The sequence below is a fragment of the Dendrobium catenatum genome, unplaced genomic scaffold (genome assembly GCF_001605985.2).
Source record: "Dendrobium catenatum unplaced genomic scaffold, ASM160598v2 fragScaff_scaffold_231, whole genome shotgun sequence".
NCBI classification, from domain to species: Eukaryota; Viridiplantae; Streptophyta; class Magnoliopsida; order Asparagales; family Orchidaceae; genus Dendrobium; species Dendrobium catenatum.
The window spans coordinates 9,709,918-9,730,022 of NW_021318693.1; the positions used below are offsets into that span (position 1 = coordinate 9,709,918).

A 20,105-nucleotide genomic window follows, 5' to 3' on the forward strand; every position below is an offset into this window, starting at 1 on the left:
AAGTCTCACACTCCCTTTAATCTTCTCACTAATCATTGACCGCTCTCTAATTAGTTCTCTAAATGACACTAACAGCTAATTAAACCAAATATATCTCTCCTCTACCAGTTCTAGAAAGCCAGCAGCTTCAAACTTCAACCAACCAACGTTCCAGCTAATCGCCTTCGTCATCTTTTCCTCATGCTTACATGTCCATCCCCTATAAATGGATTCAAAACGCCAGATAAACGCCACAACTAATTCAAAGCTATCATCTTTTTAATTCTATTACAAGCGATCGATGAAGAGGTTTCGATTTTATGGCGAGGAGATGAAAGAAAGTATAGACAGCTTCAGATTAGCGAACGTGCTTATGCTTCTTTCAGGTGGCTCAGCCGCTACCGCCGCCGCCGGCGAGGTGGCGGCAGGGAAGGTGTTCGAGTGCAAGACATGCAACCGGCAGTTTCCTTCGTTTCAGGCTTTGGGCGGGCATCGGGCCAGCCACAAGAAGCCGAGGCTAGGCGGGGCGGATGGGCCGGTCGATCAGGTTAATAGCGGGCCGGCGAAGCCACGGGTACATGAGTGCTCGGTCTGCGGGCTTGAATTTTCTATCGGGCAGGCGCTTGGCGGCCACATGAGGCGGCACCGGGCCGCCGTAGCCGGGATAAACGGGACTCCACACGGTCTGTGGGCGACAGAGAAGGAGCCCGTCGGTGAGAAGGCAGGGGTTGGGCTGGATCTTAACCTGCTGCCGCCGTTGGAGGTGGAGGAGGTAAGAAGTCCGCCGAAGCTTTTGGGCTTTACATTGACGCCGGCGATAGTGGATTGCATGTATTAAATTTAAATTTTGCTTCTTTGTTTTATTTATTTATTTATTTTGTTTTTTTTTTTTTTTTTGGAGTAGATGTGGCTGTGATTATTCGAGGAAATTTAGTAGAATACATGTAAATGAAATATTGACATACTTTTGGTTTGTATTTAATGATCATTCTCTAATCTGATGTATAAATTCACTGAATAGCAATTAAGATTTATTAGTTTGAAATCAGTGGTAAAAACTAAGCCCTAAAAGCGAGACGAAAGCTAAGAATATCATCTTGCTCATAGATTTTAATTGCAAAAGATTCCCAAATTCTTTTATGTTTCGAAACTTATTTGTTAATTTTATGTTTATATGAATATATTATAGTAATTCCTGAAGTTTTAGAAGTTTTTCTTTTAAGTTTATTTATGTAAACTTGAAGATAAAAATTGCTCCTTGAAGCCGTTCGCTCCTCTTGGATTTCTTCCTATGATGACTTAGGCTTCGTTTGGGACTATTTTCTTTCTGCTTTTTAAAGCGAGTTTCTAGTACAAAATTTTAAATTTTTTAAACTAGAAAGTCGTTTTAAGAAGCAGTAAGAAAGCAGCCCCAAACAAAGCCTTATTCTCCTTCTTTCTGCTTTTCTTTTTTGTTTTTCATTTTCGTTTGTGCCTCCGTCGGTGGATGGCGGTAAACCGATTGTCCGACCGTGGCTTTCTCAATGGAGATAAAAATTCTTGTTCTCTCCTCCAAGCCTTGTCTGGGGCTTCTCTCTCTTTTGAGTTTCCCGACCTCCATCCTTCAACACATCGAGGGCGCTCCGTCCCTTTGAATTTTGGAGGAAGAAATCCTTACCCTAGCTCAACCTTTCGAGTTTTCGTTGGTTGGCAAATTCCCAAATCATAGACCGCCTATGGATTTGATTTGTAAGTTATTCTTCAATCTGAAATTGATCGGTGATAGCTTCATTACTGTTTTGGACCCTCGACACATTTTAATCAAGCTGGCTAATGATATAGATTACAATAGAGTTTTTGCTCATCATTCTTGATCTCCTTTTTTTATATAATTGTGGAATCGCCTATTATTCCTATTTGGGTTTCATTCCCAAATCTTAGGTCTCATCTGTTTTCACCACGAATTCTTCATGGTTTGGGTTCGCTATTTGGCCGGCCATTGAAAACTAAAAATGCTACTGCTGTTGTCTCAAGGCCATTTGTCGTCAGGGTACTTGTCGAACTGGATATCTCTAAAATTTATCATGAGGATGTTTGGATTGGTCAAGATAATTTAGGTTATGTCCATAAAGATGTTATGGAGGAGTTTGCTCCATTTTGTTACTATTTTAAAGCTTTGGGGCATTGTAAAACTAATTGTTGTATTATTCACCCTCACTTAATTAGGGCTCCTACTTATCACGTTGTCAATATCATAAGAGTTGAGTCTAATGATCACGTTATTTCTAAGGCTCCAGTTGTTAATGGCTTATTTACTCCTATTGGTGATGATCTCGGTCATGTTGTTGCTCTTCAACAAGATTCGACGGCTAATACTTTTGTCCTTGTTGTTGGATCTATTGCGGATTGCATCATTGTCCCTCCCGAACATGTTATTAATACTCCAGTTGATCCTATGGCTAACGTTCCTCAGATGGATTTGTCTGGTGTGAATTTTGTGGGTGTTATGCCTATTGTGAACTAATCACTTTGCACCTTCTCAACCCCTCCCTTACTTGTTGTTAATGTCATGGCTCTCTGATTGTTGGTAGGGATGAGCCTTCCATTGTTGTTGGTAACGATGGTGCTAATACGGTTGTGAATGTTGACACTGCTCATGTTTCTTGTTTGTTGTAGATAGCCTCACCTTAGATGTGTGTGATGTTAATAAGGTTATTTTGAAGGTGGGTCGCGGAGTTGATCAATCTGTCTCAAGTGGTGGTGGCAAAAGGTGTAAAAGTAAATCTAAGAAGATATAGTCCTTTTGGTTGACCCTATATCTTTCGATGTTGTGTGCTTCAATTTTGTGGATTTTTATTGGTGTTCTAGACGATGATGAGACAAACGGCTCTCTGTTCACCACCTTCTTGGCCTTGTCTTGTTGGCAACCTTAGTGGTATAATTACTCTCGTGCTCTATGATTGCATATGTGGTTTGTGGTTTATGGTTGATGCCGCCTTTGGATGGTCATTGTCTGGCTACGGGGTGGCTGCAGGGAGCCTCTTGCCATTTACTAAGTCCGATTGGTTGGCTTCTTTGCCTTCGTATTTAGTTGTGCATTCTTTGGAGATTGTTTTCCTTTTCCTTTACTGATGTACTTTGGGTTTGTCGGATTTTCGCCTTAGTTGTATTATCCTTTTATTGAATGGAATTATCTTTGGGAAGAAAAAAAAAAGATACATATCATGAAAATCTCTACAAAGACCATTTGTTCTATAAAATTGATATCATAAAAAATAATCTTGATCGGGCATGAATCTTGATGCACATATGAATTGAAAATTTTCAAAATTAAATTCGGAACCATCCGAACTCCGGTTTCAGCAAACTTATCATCAAATTGAACGACTCGAAGAGAGCAACCCAACGACACTACTATCAGTCCAATCTGAACCCAAATGGGTCCAAATTAAGGGCTTAAAGCTTATTTAGAAGCTTCATATCATTAATTGGATAACCAAATGATATACAAATGTGACATGCTTATAGTCAAATCGAATGGCTCGATGAGAAGAATCCAACGAGCCCAAGATATTATTACACAAAAATATTTATAATAACTTGATTGTATTGGGCTTCATTTGTGATAATTTTCATATATGATTTCTAAAACGGCTTTTTTAGTGCAAATTTTTTTTGAAAGTAACAAAATAACAGTAGCCAAAAAAATGTCCCAAATGAAACTTTAGTCTATTTTCAATGCATTGAGGTGCTTGAGCTGAACTATATTACAAGAATAATTACATCAACATTTTGTTAGACTTGACAGAAGCAATAAATATCAAAGGAATTCTATGTTGAGGAAGATTAGAATAAGCTTCTTGAGTGAATTTGACAAAATCACATAAGATTTGGGGAGGCTTCAGAGAGAATTTATAGGAAAATTGTAAGCAGGTTGGCATTCTTTGTTTGACTCCTAAATTAAGAGCCTTCCACTATAGACTAGTAGATTTTTTTTGTATTTTTTCATATGAGTTATATAGAGAAAACAAGTCTTTATGACAAATACTTGAATTTATAGCTCATTGGTTGGAAAGAAGTTAAATAATTTTAGTAGGTCGGGTTGAAGTACCTTAATGTTGGCCATTAAAAGAGAAACATAATATTAAGTTAAAAGTTGCAGAGATGAAGATGCTCAGGTGAATGAGTGACTTTACTCTTAGAGATATGATATGAAATGAGCATATACGTGAAAAGGTTGGAGTTGCTCCAGTGGTAAATAAGATTAGAGAGTTAGGATGACCCGGATAGGAAAGTAGAGGTATTAGATTTGACTTATGTTAAGAAAAATAGATGTATACCTAAAAAAATTGGTTAGAAAATATTAGAAATGATCTTTCTTTATTAGATTTAAACGAGAATTTGACTTTTAACATCACAATGGAGAAAAATGATTCATGTAACCAACCCCATGTAGTGAGACAAATACATGATGTTTCTGTTGTTGTTGTGGATTGAAGCACTCATCCTATCTAGCTTATTATATTCCCCTATTGACCATCACATAATCTTTGTTAATGACCGACATAAATATCTACCAACTATTTATGCCTTATCTCTATTGGCCACAAATATTTGACTCTCATTCTTCAAGTGATATGATCTTACCTCCTATATCAAGAGACATCAAAGATGTTCGTTTATGCGAGAGATTATTACGTGCGGTGTCCGGACTATCTGGAGGTGAATCCGAACACGCCACGTCACCCGGATGCACTGGCCCCCAGTGACGTGGCCCAATCAAATTCGCATCCGAACGAATCCAGACGCCGCACCAAGCACTCATGATTGTCTTGCAATGACGAGTATAAACGAACAACAGAGGCAACCATGGCACCTATAGGCGTTACCAAACTCAGCTGATAACACTTCATTTAGAAGAAATAAATTCAATTGTCTTGCAGCATTCACATTGGATTTTTACCTGATCAATAGCCATAATGAATACAAAAAAACCAACACCTCATCAATCTTAGAAACTAATCCTTAATTTACAACGAACAGTAAAAGTATCACTACAAAAACAACCCCAATATTGAGGAAAAACTGCCATCAGCCCAAATAAACTGAAGGAATGCAGTCCCTAAGGCCTCGCTTGGGACAGCATTTTTGCTGTTTTTTTTAAACAACATTTTAACATAAAAAACTTGTTTTATAAATAAATTTTTATACTAAAAAGTTGTTTTAAAAAACTGTAAGAAAACTGTCCCAACCGAAACACGAAAATATGCCTTCCCACTAATGAAGTTTGTCTAGCTTCAGCATTATTTCTAATTTCATCAATTGCGCATGTTATTATTCAACATACAGTTGACACTGGAAAAGCTCACAAGCTCTGAAAACTTGCATATAGTTCATTGAAGAGCGTACTCAAGGAAAAATTCAGACGTAAGGAATAGCTGCCTGCTCCCTTTGTTGAAAGCAAAATCAGATAATCAGAACGGGAAACTAATTGGGTCAGGCTGCATTGCCTTCCCGATGAGCTCGCGCTGCTCCTTCTCGTGAACGGAGAAGAAACCGGTGGCGGTGGAGGCTGACGGTGCCCTTCCAACATATTTAATGTCCTCCATAGTCCCCCTGCCAAGTGATCTCAGGGCGGTGCATAGGCGAGGAGCAATATAATGGTATGCGCCCATGTTCATTGGCTCTTCCTGGCACCAAACAACCTCTGCATCTGGAAGAACAAATAAGAAAAATTCAGTAACAATATGTATTTGAAATCCGTGATAAAAAAAGTTTGGGTCATATATTCTAATCAAATTTTGGTCTAGTTAAGTCTCCTCGTTATTGGATTGGATTTATTTTAAGATGAGTACAATAAATTTGTATTCCACATTTCAAAACAAATCCAATGATTTTGAAACCATCCTAACTAAAAGATTGGATTAAGATATTTTGAGTTTTTTTTTTTTGTGAAATTTTTTTGTTTCAAGATATCCTTATCAATTATTTTCTGACAATAAATTTCATAGCTGTTGAATTTACTTTACAATTAGTCCAATGTATGGGAAATCAATCAAAATTTTTAGTACAATCATCCCAAAGTAAATTTAATAGCTTTGAGATTCACTTCAGCTAAAATTTGATCAGTATATCATGAGCCAATTTTTTTGCAGAAAAAATAAATAGAAATGAAGGCTCATTTATGCTAAGATATGTCCACAACCGCATTCATGGTTTATTTATTTGCAAATACGGATAATAGAGTTTAGTTTGCATACTTGGATATCGTTTTAGCTCTCTCTGAACAAGATCATAGGGAAAGGGGCAAAGCTGCTCAACCCTACAGATGGCAATATCCTTCCGATCCCTTTTCTTTCGTTCATCATCAAGTTCATAATATACCTAAAAGATGAAAATTCAAAACACAAATCAAGCAAAAATCAAAATCCATATAACCTACGCGGTCCTAGCTTGCAAAGTACAATAAGCTACAAAAGTTAAGCCATTGCAACCTTTCCAGAGCAAAGCACAAGGCGGTTAATGCCGTCTTCCAAATCTTTATGATCATTCTGATCTTTAATAAGGCGTTTGAATCGTGTTCCTTGTTTGTCAAAACCTGGGTGACCAGCCACATCATCAAATTCTGAAAGGTTTGATTTGCAGTCCTTATGACGAAGGAGACTCTTAGGAGACATCACAATTAATGGTTTCCGAAAATCCCTGTGAAGCTATTAAAAAACAAAAACTCATAAGCATTTTAACAAGGTTCACGTCAGAACTAAAAATATATGACAAACTAACCTGACGTCTCAAAACATGGAAATAATTTGCTGGAGTTGTGACATTCACAACTTGCCAATTGCACTCCTGGATCTGTTTCCGAAGTGTTGGCTCCATCTCCGGAATAATATATGGGTTGTCATCACTCATCTGCATAAGCATCAATAGTGCTATGTTAAAAATAATATGGCAAAGACTAACAACTTAAAGACAAATATTCTATTCCATTTAAAAATATGGCAAAGAAATACAGCCATATTAAAAGTGATCCTAAAAAAAGTGTTTATGTTTAGAAAAGCAGTATAAAGTTTGCATTTTTCGTTTGCCAAGGAAAAATAAAAGCTATTTTTATGCAAAGAAAGTATATCGCAAATATGTTACATGTTTACTTTTATAAAATGGCTTGGAGTGATTAAGTGTTGGATTTCGATGAACATGACCACATAAATATCTGTAAGAGCATCTAATAAACGCATTAATAAAGAATTTTAACAATTTGTGCCACAGCTTTAACACATTGGCAATCACAATGATATATTTAGCAATCTGTTTACAGAACTGTCTTCTACTATAGCATAATTCTGAAAGTTGCATGAAATACCTGAAGAAAGCGCTCCAACCTTGCACTTGAATGTTCTGGGCCTTGACCATCAAAACCATGGGGAAGCAACACACAAAGACCAGTTTGGCGAAGCCATTTTGACTCTCCGCTGCTCAAAAACTGATCAAATATAACCTGAGCACCATTGGCAAAATCGCCAAACTGAGCTTCCCATAGCACTAGAGAATTAGGGTTCTCCATAGAGTAGCCCAATTCAAAGCCAAGGACCGCAAACTCGGAAAGAGAGCTGCAAAACAAATTGAAAATGCAGAAACAAAAGAGTTGAGCATGTTGCAACTACATCCCAAGAAAATAATTCACTGAAGCACTTTCTTGCAAAAGATGCTATTAAAAAAAATCAATTCATACATAACAGCTTCCAAGGCTTTAAAAATCAGATCGGACATGCCAGTTCAACTGGTTGAACAGTGAAACGGCCGGCCGGCCAATTACTGTTTTCATAAAAACTGGATTTGCACAAAACCACCATCGGCTATTTTGAGCCATTAAGATCAAATCAAATGGTTTAAAATAAATTAAGGAAAATCTTATACCCTTATACGAAACACAAAAGAAAAACCCTACTATTGTTTTCTAAGATTCTTCATGTTCGGGCGTAACTTCCCCCATACTCTATTTTGTCATCTCGCTCTATTTCGCAAAGAAGGAAGAAGGAATCAAACACCCTGGTCGTGCTCGACACCTCTCCAACTTACTGCTACGAGTTCATCACTTCTTCTCCTCGCATTCACAACTCACCCGTCTTGTGCTCTTTGATTTTTCATTTATTCTTTTACTTTGATTTTTTATAGTCATATTTGTTAGAATGTGGCCTCAGAAGATTGAAGATCTGAAGATGTCTGATTTGATTTCTTTTGAATAAAAATAAAAATAAAACTGCAATTGCATTCGCCATTCGTGGTTCGCCTCTATGCAGTTGTGTTGTGTTTATGAATGTCGAAATTTCTATTTTGAGCAATTGAGATGCAAGCTTTATTTATTTTAAGTAAATGATATAAATATAGAAGTAAATTTTAAATTTTCAATCAAAAGTTACTCAAAATACAACATTACAAAGTAAATTTAAACATCTCCAGGACATCTGAGGACCCAAATGCCAAGAATCTAGACTCGTAGATAACAGATGCGGGTTAATTTTCTTGTATTTCAAATTTATTGAATTTATTTGTTATGTTTTTAATTGCTTCATATTATGATTCTATTCAATTTTTGTTACATATTTACAAATGATTATGCAATTATTATAATATTTTAATATAATAAGTATTTATTACAACATCCGCTTCGACCCGGTCGAACCATCAAACTGCTAACCTCTCCTTCTTCCGGTTCGTTATTCAGTCCGTTTTTCAAAGCCTTGGTAGATTCTAGTATCTTCAACCTATCATATAGAATAATGGCGACATAAATGAGGATATATATTTTAAAGTTAAAGCTAGCTGCTTAAAATAGAGAAGTATATCTCGACTATTCCAATAAAAGCTAATTTTATGGAGTAATTATACTGGGTATCTCATATGGATATGAGTGTAGGATGGTGAAGAAATCACTAATTTGTTAAAAATAAGAATATAAAGATGGATGCACCAGACTAGGAACAACATATTGAGAAATTATTATATTGGAGGGAAGGAGTATCACCTATTGAAGATAGGGTTAAAATATAAACTTATGCCGCAATGGAGATAGAAAATACATCAATAAGAATGATAGTAAAAACTAAAAACTAAAAAAGAAGCATTGAAAAATAGTTTTATGATAGAGGTTGCAGTAGTAGCACCTGTTGAAGATGAGATAGTAAAATAGACTTATATGCTTTTAGTATGTATGTTAATAAAAATAATAGATAAAATTAAAAACTTAAAAGGATGTCTTGAGAAATAAATATATGAGATGAGTTACAGGAGAAGCTTCTACTGAAGATGAGGTGGTAGAAAATAAATTTATGTGCTTTGAGCATGTATAATGGAGGACAGAATATACAGAAATAAAAATGAGAAATAAAATTATTGTTAAAGAACAGGGTGGAAAATGGGGAAGCCCTAAAGGTCACAAGGATGGTAGTTCTGCAAAAAAGATATGAAAGAATGAGAGTCACCCAAATAGCACCCAACATGAATGAAAGTGAAAAGAGAATTCATAAAACCGACCCCAAATAGTTGAGATAAGACAATGATGATGTTATTGATGATGAGAGTGTTGCAAAAAACGTGAGAGCATCAATAAATAAATTAAATAGCCAATCAAAATAATGAAGATCAACTAAATGATTAGGCTAGGAATGGTAATGGACTGTGAACAAGTTTGCATAGCATAATTAATTTATGTTCAGGATTCACCAGAACTGACAAAATACTCATTTAGTTGGGATAAATCAAGCAAACTCAAATGACAATTCAAGCCAGAAACCATATACCTACTTTAATTAGGCCTTCAAGAAAGAAAACTCATACAGTAAGGAAGCCCGAGAGTATAAAATTGATGAGTAGTTGATGAGGTTGGTATGGGAGCTTCATAATTAGTTGCTCTTTGAGAGATGGAGAAAGACAGTGGAGAAAACATTTGGCGAAGAATCCTCAAAGAGAGTAGGATAGGAAGATGTAATGGAGAAATATAAATAGAAGTGGCAACCACATGAGGAGACAAATTTAAGAATCAGAACCTCAAGTAGCCCACTGAAATTGGAAGACTTAAATAGCAATTAATTGTCATGGTCCCCCCCATATTTTGGGCTACTCCACTCCAAAACATAATCTGAAACAAACAAATATCCATCATCGCCAGGTGATTGAATTCATTTTCAGCTAATATTGTACCTAAAATTAAAACAGCTAGACAAACTTCAGGAAGTCATGCCGTTTTAACAATATGGAAGGTGACTTCATATCAAAGTGTCAAAAGGAATAGCAAAAAACACTTCATGTTAGCTTGAATAAAATCAAGAAAGTTTCATAAAAGTACCTGTTGCTAACGGTGAACATCTCCTCATTTTGATTCATAGTCAAATGATCAAGAGGGCAGTATATCTCTCCAGTTTCTTGGTCATGAATAACAGCATGGCGATGGCTAAATGTGCCTCTTTCAACATCTTGGCCACTTAATCTGACATGGTTTCCTTCCACGATAAGTGTTGCAAAAGCAAGAGCCTCTCCAACTGCCCAGTCAATGCCCTCTCCAGTTTGAATCATCTGGGCTCTCTGGTCAAAAACTCTCTTGATACCTTTGTGAGGTTTGAAATTTTCTGGGATGGTTGTGATGGCTTCCCCAACTCTCTTGAGAATTTCAGGTTTCACACTGTACAGTAGCAAAAATTAGAAAACTATGAAAAGGAAATACTGAGCCCAGTGCAAATGACAACAAGAAGAAAAAAGACTATACCCAGTATTTCGAACACGTGATATCTGTTCTGGAGATTTAAATCCAGCCCAGTAAGCAGAGAGCCAGTCTCTTTTAATTGGGATATAGTCTTTACTATGATTGAACTCGTCTTCCAAGATGGACTCCACTTTGTTATTAATCTTATTGATATCCTCCTTAGAAAATACCTCCGACTCCACAAGTTTCTTTTCATAAATTTCAAGCGCACTTGGATGGTTCCGAATCACCTACAGGAGAGTATCATAATATCAGTATTTGAGGGAATTGTAGTTAAGGTACATGAGTAACAATTAACATGAAAATATTTGATTTAATCCCATATTAAATAGTTGAAAAATAAATTGGAATTAGAAATATCAAATGGGTAGCCCTCACCAACAAGCTTAAACTTTGAGTTAAAAATAGATTTAAACACTAGTGTATTTAGCCCAGTTTTGATCCCCCATATATTTACTCTCCCTACTCCATAAAGTGTGTCATAAGTGCAAAAAAGATACTCCTGATGGAAGATATTTCCTCGTCCATGCATGAGGCCTAAATTTTCTTTATGTCGGTAATTTCTTACCTTAACATTTTTCTTCTTAAAAATTTTATCATTCGTGTTAAAAGAGTCCTCATTTTAGCTAAATTAGCAACAACTTCATTTTAGCTAAATTAGCAACAACTGGAATTGAAATTGTAAGAAAAAAAAAACAATTATTCGTTGATTTTTCATAGTTCAAATTTATTATTGCTTTATTTGAATTAATAGATCGTTGCATCAACATTTTGGGTTTGGCTTTCATGTATTTACGAGTTTACACTTAAAGAAAGAATTTTTTTTGTACGATTAGTGGTTTTTCATATGTGAATCCTTTTTTTTTTTTTTGTGATCCACATCAATGGCATCATTTAATTGCATCAGGAAACCTAAGACGTCCTGCAATAACTTGATATCAGATAATGAAGTTTTGTAAATATGATAATCAAAATCAGGATTCAAGGTACTGATCATCAAAATGAAGAATTTTGACCACTCAGCAAAATCAATTGGTTAAAATGTTCAATATCATCATCAACATCAATCATTTATCCCACTACATGAGGTCAAATACATGAATTCCTTTTTTTCTCCATAGTGTCCTGTTAAGAGTCAAATTCTCATTTAAATCAAATAAAAAAAATAAATCATTTCTAATATATTTTAATCAGGTCTTTTTTTTTGCCTATCTCTACCTTTCTTAACATAGGCAAAATCTAATACCTCTCCTCTCCGAACCAGGTCATCGGAATGCCAAAATTTTATATGAGCAAACTATCCAAGGCAACTCTTTCTAATCTTGTCTGCCACTGGAGCTACTCCAACCTTTTCACACATATACTCCTTTTTTGTTCTATCTATAAGAGTGAAGCCACTCATCCACCTGGGCATTTGATAGGAAATGGATACAATTTCAGCTTCGTTTGTTTTTTTGGTGCTTTTGTAAAAGACAGTTTTAAAAAATATTAGTTCAGAAAATGGAGTTTTCTCACGAAGAAGCATATATAAAAAGCTTTCTCAAAACTGCAGAAAAATGAAAAAAATGAGTTATTGGGAACGTGATTTGAAGAACCAAACAACAACAAAAAATTCCTCCGTTTCCAAAAACGGAAAAGGCAAAAAACACGCTCAAACAAACAAAGCCTTCCTTGAAATTAGTGAATGACAATAAGAAATTAAGAAGAACACACCAAAACCTCTTATTTTATTACAAGATATATGAAAGAAAATAGTAAGATACAATTGTATCTTCAATTGGAGAGGAAGATCCGACTCTCCCAAATCCCTAGCAGGCGACTAGAGCCCTCACAACCTAAGAAATTCTAATTTCAACAAACTCAAAACATAATTTGAAATCGCCCTATTGTTAGCCTTAAATAGGCTCCCCTAATTTTCTCTCAAATCAATCCCATTTTCTTAAATAATTATCTCTCGTATTTGAATTCAAATTAAATCTTTTTTCCCAAATAATTCCCTCCCAATTGTAATTAAAAATTTCCTAAGCAATTCCTCCATTTTTTTTTTACCTAAACAATTCCTCCATGATCCTTCTTACTTTCCCTAAATAATTCCCTCTTAGATTTTAAATTCAAATTAAATATGTTGCCTTAAATAATTCCCTCCCAATTATAATTAAAAATTTTCCTAAACAATTTCCTTTTGATTAAGAAATTTTTTAAATGATTCCCTCTTGATTAAAAAAATTTTTAATTCTCTCCCAATCAAATTGGCCGGTCCATCAAAACTCCCCTCCCAAAGTACCAACTTATCCTAAAGGTGTAACGAAGGAAATTGCTATTGAAGCACTAGACTAATAGCACTAGACTGAAAAATGGGTTGTCACCAGGTCAAATGATCCCTTCCCTCTAGCATCTACCTGATCAATCTCTCCATCTCATCCTAATGGAGTTGGGGAGAATGGTACGGACGAACACTAATATGTGAGACTTCATCCTTCCAAATGATAGCATGCTCGTGTTCCCGCAAAGGAAGCAACCCCTGAACAATATTTGGTGCTTATATATTATCCCCATCTTCTTTTCCTTCCAAACTCTGCAGCTCCACCAAAAATCTTACTCCTTCACCCTTTCCTCTCCATGGACGTGGTTCCAAAGATAACATCTCTTCTTCCCCCAAAATTTTCACCTACTGATTCTCCCTCGTCATCACTATACTAGGGTTTCACCTATTTCCTTATCTGGTTAACTATGCTCCCACCTCCAATGTTGCCGATTTGGTTTGGCCCTCAAGCAGCAGCTTCTTTATCATCCCCTCAATGATGCCAAATTTCTCATCGATCTTCTTACGGATGGTAGAAAATTGCATTTCAAAATATAAAATATTTTCTACAAAATTAGATTTCAATTGTCTCATCTCCCTTTTCAAATCTTTTTTCCCAAATAATTCCCTCCCAATTGTAATTAAAAATTTCCTAAGCAATTCCTCCATTTTTTTTTTTACCTAAACAATTCCTCCATGATCCTTCTTACTTTCCCTAAATAATTCTCTCTTAGATTTTAAATTCAAATTAAATATGTTGCCTTAAATAATTTCCTCCCAATTATAATTAAAAATTTTCCTAAACAATTCCCTTTTGATTAAGAAATTTTTTAAATAATTCTCTCTTGATTAAAAAAAATTTTAATTCTCTCCCAATCAAATTGGCCGGTCCATCAAAACTTCCCTCCCAAAGTATCAACTTATCCTAAAGGTGTAACGAAGGAAATTGCTATTGAAGCACTAGACTGAAAAATGGGTTGTCACCAGGTCAAATGATCCCTTCCCTCTAGCATCTACCTGATCAATCTCTCCATCTCATCCTAATGGAGTTGGGGAGAATGGTACGGACGAACACTAATATGTGAGACTTCATCCTTCCAAATGATAGCATGCTCGTGTTCCCGCAAAGGAAGCAACCCCTGAACAATATTTGGTGCTTATATATTCTCCTCATCTTCTTTTCCTTCCAAACTCTGCAGCTCCACCAAAAATCTTACTCCTTCACCCTTTCCTCTCCATGGACGTGGTTCCAAAGATGACATCTCTTCTTCCCCCAAAATTTTCAACTATTGATTCTCCCTCGTCATCACTATACTAGCGTTTCACCTATTTCCTTATCTGGTTAACGATGCTCCCACCTCCAATGTTGCCGATTTGGTTTGGCCCTCAAGCAGCAGCTTCTTTATCATCCCCTCAATGATGCCAAATTTCTCATCGATCTTCTTACGAATGTTAGAAAATTGCATTTCAAAACTTAAAATCTTTTCTACAAAATTAGATTTCAATTGTCTCATCTCCCTTTTCAAAACTTATACCTTTATTCTCGCCATAGGTACCCAGATCTAGACTCTGATACCAATTTGATAGGAACTGGATACAATTTTCTCGAAATCAATGAACGGAAATAAGAAATTAAGAAGAACACGCCAAAACCTTTTTTTATTGCAAACTATATGAAAGAAAACAGCAAGATACAGTTGGATGGTAGAAAATTGCATTTCGAAACTTAAAATCTTTTCTACAAAATTAGATTTTAATTGTCTAATCTCCCTTTTCAACACTTATACATTTATTCTCGCCATAGGTACCCAGATCTAGACTCTGATACCAATTTGATAGGAAATGGATACAATTTTCACGAAATCAATGAACGGCAATAAGAAATTAAGAAGTAAACACCAAAACCTTTTTTTATTGCAAAATATATGAAAGAAAACAACAAGATACAGTTGGATCTTCAATTGGATAGGAAGATCCAGCTCTCCTAAATCCCTAGCCAACAGCAATAGCCCTCATAACCTAAGAAATTCTAATTTCAGCAAGCTCAAAACATAATATGAAATCACCCTATTGTTAGTCTTAAATAGACTCCCCTAATTTCCTCTAAAATTAGCCCCCTTTTCCTCTCAAATTAGCCCCCTTTTCCTAAATAATTCCATCTCATATTTAAATTCAAATTAGATTGTTTGTTCTAAATAATTCCCTCCCAATTATAATTAAAATTTTCCAAAATAATTCCCCCTTGATTCCTTCTCCCTTTCTCTAAATAATGCCCTCTTAGATTTTAAATTCAAATTAGATCTCTTGTCTTAAATAATTCCCTCACAATTGAAATTAAAAATTTTCCTAAACAATTCCCTTTTGATAAAGAACCTTTCAAAACAGTTTCCTCTTGATTAGGAAACTTCCTAATTCCCTCCCAATCAAATCGGCCGGTCCATCAACAACCTCATCACTACAACACTTTTTTTTCTTTTAATGGCCAACATTCTGTCATAAGGCATTGCAGGTCTCACAACCATCTTATAGAATTTTCACTTAAGTTTGAGGATTACATTTCTATCACACAATGGGCCCGATGCATTCCTCCACTTCAACCATCCAAGTTGAATTCTACTAATAATATCCTCATATATTTCACCATCAATTTGAACAAGAAACCCGATATATCTAAAATGTGTACTCTTATGAATGACTTAATCGCCTATAGTCATAATCCCCACACTAGATCTATTACTACTAAAATTACACCCCATGTATTCAGGTTCTAAATCAACATAGACGAAAACCTTTAGACTCTAAGGTTGGCCTCCATAATTCAAGTTTACCTTCAACTCCCTCTCAAGTTTTGTCAACAAGAAGAATATCATCAGCACAAAGGGCATACACTAGGGTACATCTTGCAAATGTCTAGTAAGAGCATCCATGATTAAAGCAAAAAAGATATGGGCTTAATAAAGTTGATCCTTGATGTAATCCAACTGAAATAGGGAAATAATTGGTCAAACCACCTTGTGTTTGAACACAAGTAACAGCTCCTGCATAGATATCATTAATAACTTCGATATAAGCATTATTAACACCTTTCTTTTTAAGTACTCTTAAGAGCACATATCTTTGAACTTTATCATATGTTTTTTTCTAAATCAATAAATATCATAAGTAGATCCTCCTTATTCTCTCTATATATTTCTCCGTCAAACCTCTCAATAAATATATAGCTTCCATAGTAGACCTACCTGGCATGAATCCAAATTGATTTTGAGAAACATTAGTATCACGTCGTAATTTATGTTCAATAACTCTCTCCCACTGCTTTAAAGTATGACACATTAACTTAATCCTTTCATAAATCGCACATTCTTGTGCATCACCTTTATTCTTTAAAATAAGAATCAACACGTTCTTTCTCCACTCACCTAGCATATTTTTAGTCTTCAAAATAATATTGAAATGTTAAGTCAAGAAATCCTTTCATCTCCTAAGCATTTCTAACACCTCAATTGGTTGAAATGTTAAAAAAAATAAAATCAAATGTGCAAGATTATGGAGTGAAATTAAAATTTACAAAACCAATCAAATTCATGCACATGAACTCAAAGTATAATCCAACCATTCATTCACTTGAATGTTAGCATGGATATGATACAAGAAAACTATAGTGAAAATAATAAAGATGTGCATAATAAGGTGTTTGATAAAAAGGTTTATAGAAATTATAGATGTCAAAATTTTGCCAGAGAAAAGTTGAAGGGTCTACTTTTGATGGAAAATTTGATATCAAGGCATTTACTGATTGAATAATTTATTTGAATGGCAAACTATATTAGCAGAACATCAATTAAGATTTGTGAAATTAAATTATTTAGACAAGAAAAAATGTATCAGATGAGAATTAAACAAATAAAGAAAAGAGTGAAAGGTTGGAAAGGGACTTGTGAAATTAAATTTTTTTTTAAAAATTATTGTTTTGTCCTATCGGGATCATTCACTTGATGAATTTAATTAATAAGAAGAAGCAACTAAAATTATTAATGGGTATATGAATAAAGTTAAAGAGTTGTTGCATTTTAAGATTGCTGACAATCCTACAACCACGTCCTCTAGGTTTTGTATTAGGTTGTGGCTTGATATAAATAGAGAGAAGAAACCACATCACACTGCATCACTTGAGCATGTTTTTCAACTTCCATTAGATTTTGAGCAAATATTAAAGTTTTATGTTCCTGAAAAGAGCTATTTATACACTAGGAGTACATCATTTCATCAAAGTAGTCAGATTTAGTTTACCACAATTCCAGCAACTACGGGAAGTAACAATATCATTAATAAAATAGTAAAGGAAGCAATTTGTATCTTCATTTGGGCCTAAAATTTTTTTGTAAAGGCATATTTTAAGCAACAAAATTGATCAGTATGACAATAAACATTCTAGTAGAAATTTGTATGTCAATGTGGATATGTATGTTATTAAAACCAAAAAGAATGATGATTTATATGAGTTTGATGAGGAGAATCGGGTAATTAGTAATTGTAAGAATAATTTAATTGAAACTTTTTCAAATATCGTGTGTTCATCATATCCACACCTAAGACAAAGTTTGACCGGACATGAATAAATTTTTAAAAAATGGAAAAAAAAACTTGGAAAGCTTATCATTAATAGTGAAGTTGCATGAATATCATGTCTATTTGTATTATAGACCACAGTGGTCTGAATTTTGGACGACATCCATATCCATATAAGGTAGCTTGGGAAAACAAATTTGGTTTTTATTCCAAATTTGTGTTTAGTTCCTACGCAATTAACTACTTATGAAATTGCTCTCCAAAAGAAATGACGGCTTCAGAAATTAGTTACTACAAACATAAAAAAAACGTTCGTTTGAGACTTTAAAGAAGAATCCATTCATAAAGCTAGTGCATGCGGAACAAAGTTTTCTAGTAAATAATTAACTGTAGATTCATCCACAAAGCAAAGCATGATCTATAAAGGTTCTATGGTGCAATAATTGAGATCCTAGAGAAAGCGGGGCTTGGCATAGATGTTTTACCTGGTACATTTTCGGTTGTGTAAATGAAGGCTCATCACCTTCATTGTGACCATGTCGACGATAGCACACTATATCCACCACCACATCTGAATGGAAAATCTGGCGCCACTCTGATGCAAGCTCACTGACATGGACCACTGCTTCCACATCATCCCCATTGACATGGAAAATGGGAGCATTTAAAGCTTTGGCAACATCTGTACAGTATTGTGAAGATCTCCCAGCTTGAGGATCAGTCGTGAATGCAACTTGATTGTTAACTACAATGTGTATGGTTCCACCAGTGGTGTAATTGGGCAAGCCGCTGAGATGAAGAGTCTCATAAACAACACCTTGCCCAGCAAAGCTCCCATCTCCATGGATTAGCACGCCCATATTCTTTGTCCTGTCAACATCATTGGAATAATACTGCTTTGCTCGTGCTTTACCAACCACAACTGGATCAACCGCCTCCAAATGGCTTGGATTTGCAACCAAAGACAAATGAATATTCCTTCCACCTCTGGTTGGCCTGTCATAAGAAGTACCTAGATGGTACTTCACATCTCCAGTTCCCGTGTATAAGCCATCCTCATCCTTGTGCGTTTTTTTGTCAAACTCACTGAAAATCTGCCGAAGTGGTTTCCTGACAACATTCCCCAGAACATTCAGTCTCCCTCTATGAGGCATTCCAATGACAATACTCTCAACCCCTAAATCTGATGATCTGTCAAACATTTCCTTCATGCCAGGGATCAAAGTCTCTGCACCCTCAAGCCCAAACCTTTTCTGAGCAGGCCACTTCTTAGCAAGAAAATTTTCAAACTGCGAACTCCAAATGAGCCTGTCGAGTATAACCTCGCTACGCTCCTGACTGTAACCCCGAGGCTTGACGGTCTCGATTCTTTCCCTCAACCAGTTGCATTTCTCCCGATCAGGAATGTGCATGTACTCGTAACCAATAGTCCCACAGTAAGCCTGCTCAAGCCTGTTCAAAATTTCACGAAGGGTTTGGATGGGACGATTCTCCGACAGAAAACCAGCCATCCTCCACACCCCGAGGAAGAACTCTCTATCCAAATCCGCCTCGGTGAATCCATAAAGAGCAGGATCGAGGTCTTCAGGTATCTCACGCTGTTCCAGCCCTAACGGATCCAGATTGGCCTTCATGTGACCGTTAACCTGATAAGCCCTGACGAGGAGCAGCAAGCGCATACTTTCCTGGATCGTCTGGCCAGAGATGCCCGGCGATGTGGCGGCCTGGCCGACAAAGTTCCGGAAGAAATTGTCCCATGACTCATCGACGCTGTTCGGATCAGCTTCCCAGGCGCGCTGGAGCTCCTCGAGGTAGACGCTGCTCGTTCCATTGAGGAAACTGTCGGTGAGGCGGGAGAGTGGAACGGGGCGAGGCACCGGCGTGGAACTTCTGCCCCGGAGGGCCGTCGAGTGAAAGGCTCGGAAACTGGGCAGCGGCGGCGCAGCGAGCGTTCTGGTACTGTGGTGAGCAGATCGAGCTAGGTTTCTGCGAAACGCGACTTGCGCCGCAATAGAAGCGGCACGGAACCACGACATCGGGTTGAATTGCGACCACGTCAATAATCAAACCTTCCAATATCTGAACTCGAGGAGATTAAACCCTAGAACTTGAAAAAAAAAAAATTTTTTGCAGGGTGGGATGAAGAACATACCTCATAATTGACGACACACCGAGATCTTTATCACCTCCGTCAGACTGCCTTTCCTTCCTCCGTTCTTCAGTTTTTTTTTTGTCTTTCTGGTCACCCTGTCGGCATTTATCTTCCACAAAAACGAAACGGGCAAGGGAGAAGGTCGCAAGCTGCGTGGCTTTAACAAATGGTTCTAGAAGCCTAAGGGGCTGTTTGGTATCGGATTTACAGCGGGATTTAAGTCCGATTTACGCTAAATCCAGACGCCTCTAAGTTATTATTGAAAGGCAAACGCTAGACGCCTCTAAGTTATTATTGATTAACTTAATTAATATAATTTAAATTATTAATACTTAAGTAAATTAATTAAAAAGTTAATTGTATAA

The 20,105-nt window shown here is 36.2% G+C and overlaps 2 protein-coding genes across 2 annotated transcripts; one reads left to right on the forward strand and one right to left on the reverse strand.

The window, feature by feature from the left end:
• The first annotated feature begins 216 nt into the window (after positions 1–216).
• Positions 217–1,024, forward strand: LOC110091835 (zinc finger protein ZAT12-like). The gene has a single exon (XM_020816084.2). The coding sequence runs from the start codon at positions 281–283 to the stop codon at positions 815–817; it is 537 nt and encodes a 178-aa protein (XP_020671743.1). The 5' UTR covers positions 217–280; the 3' UTR covers positions 818–1,024.
• A 3,914-nt stretch (positions 1,025–4,938) lies between these two features.
• LOC110091829 (2-oxoglutarate dehydrogenase, mitochondrial) lies at positions 4,939–19,899 on the reverse strand. The gene is made up of 9 exons (XM_020816077.2): positions 19,741–19,899; positions 18,074–19,667; positions 10,721–10,947; positions 10,304–10,636; positions 7,322–7,568; positions 6,742–6,870; positions 6,453–6,668; positions 6,219–6,342; positions 4,939–5,671 (listed from the first exon to the last, which is right to left on the reverse strand). The coding sequence occupies exons 2-9, from the start codon at positions 19,622–19,624 to the stop codon at positions 5,433–5,435; spliced, it is 3,066 nt and encodes a 1,021-aa protein (XP_020671736.1). The 5' UTR covers positions 19,625–19,667; positions 19,741–19,899; the 3' UTR covers positions 4,939–5,432.
• Between the last annotated feature and the right edge of the window lie 206 nt (positions 19,900–20,105).

Excerpts from the sequence above, each read along its gene's own strand:
- LOC110091835 (XM_020816084.2), top strand. The coding sequence starts at position 281 with ATGAAGAGGTTTCGATTTTATGGCGAGGAGATGAAAGAAAGTATAGAC.
- LOC110091829 (XM_020816077.2), bottom strand. The coding sequence starts at position 19,624 with ATGTCGTGGTTCCGTGCCGCTTCTATTGCGGCGCAAGTCGCGTTTCGC. Across the intron at positions 6,343-6,452 it reads TTGTGCTTTGCTCTGGAAAG|GTATATTATGAACTTGATGA; the intron begins GTTGCAATGGCT and ends TTCATCTTTTAG. Across the intron at positions 5,672-6,218 it reads AGAGCTAAAACGATATCCAA|ATGCAGAGGTTGTTTGGTGC; the intron begins GTATGCAAACTA and ends TTGTTCTTCCAG.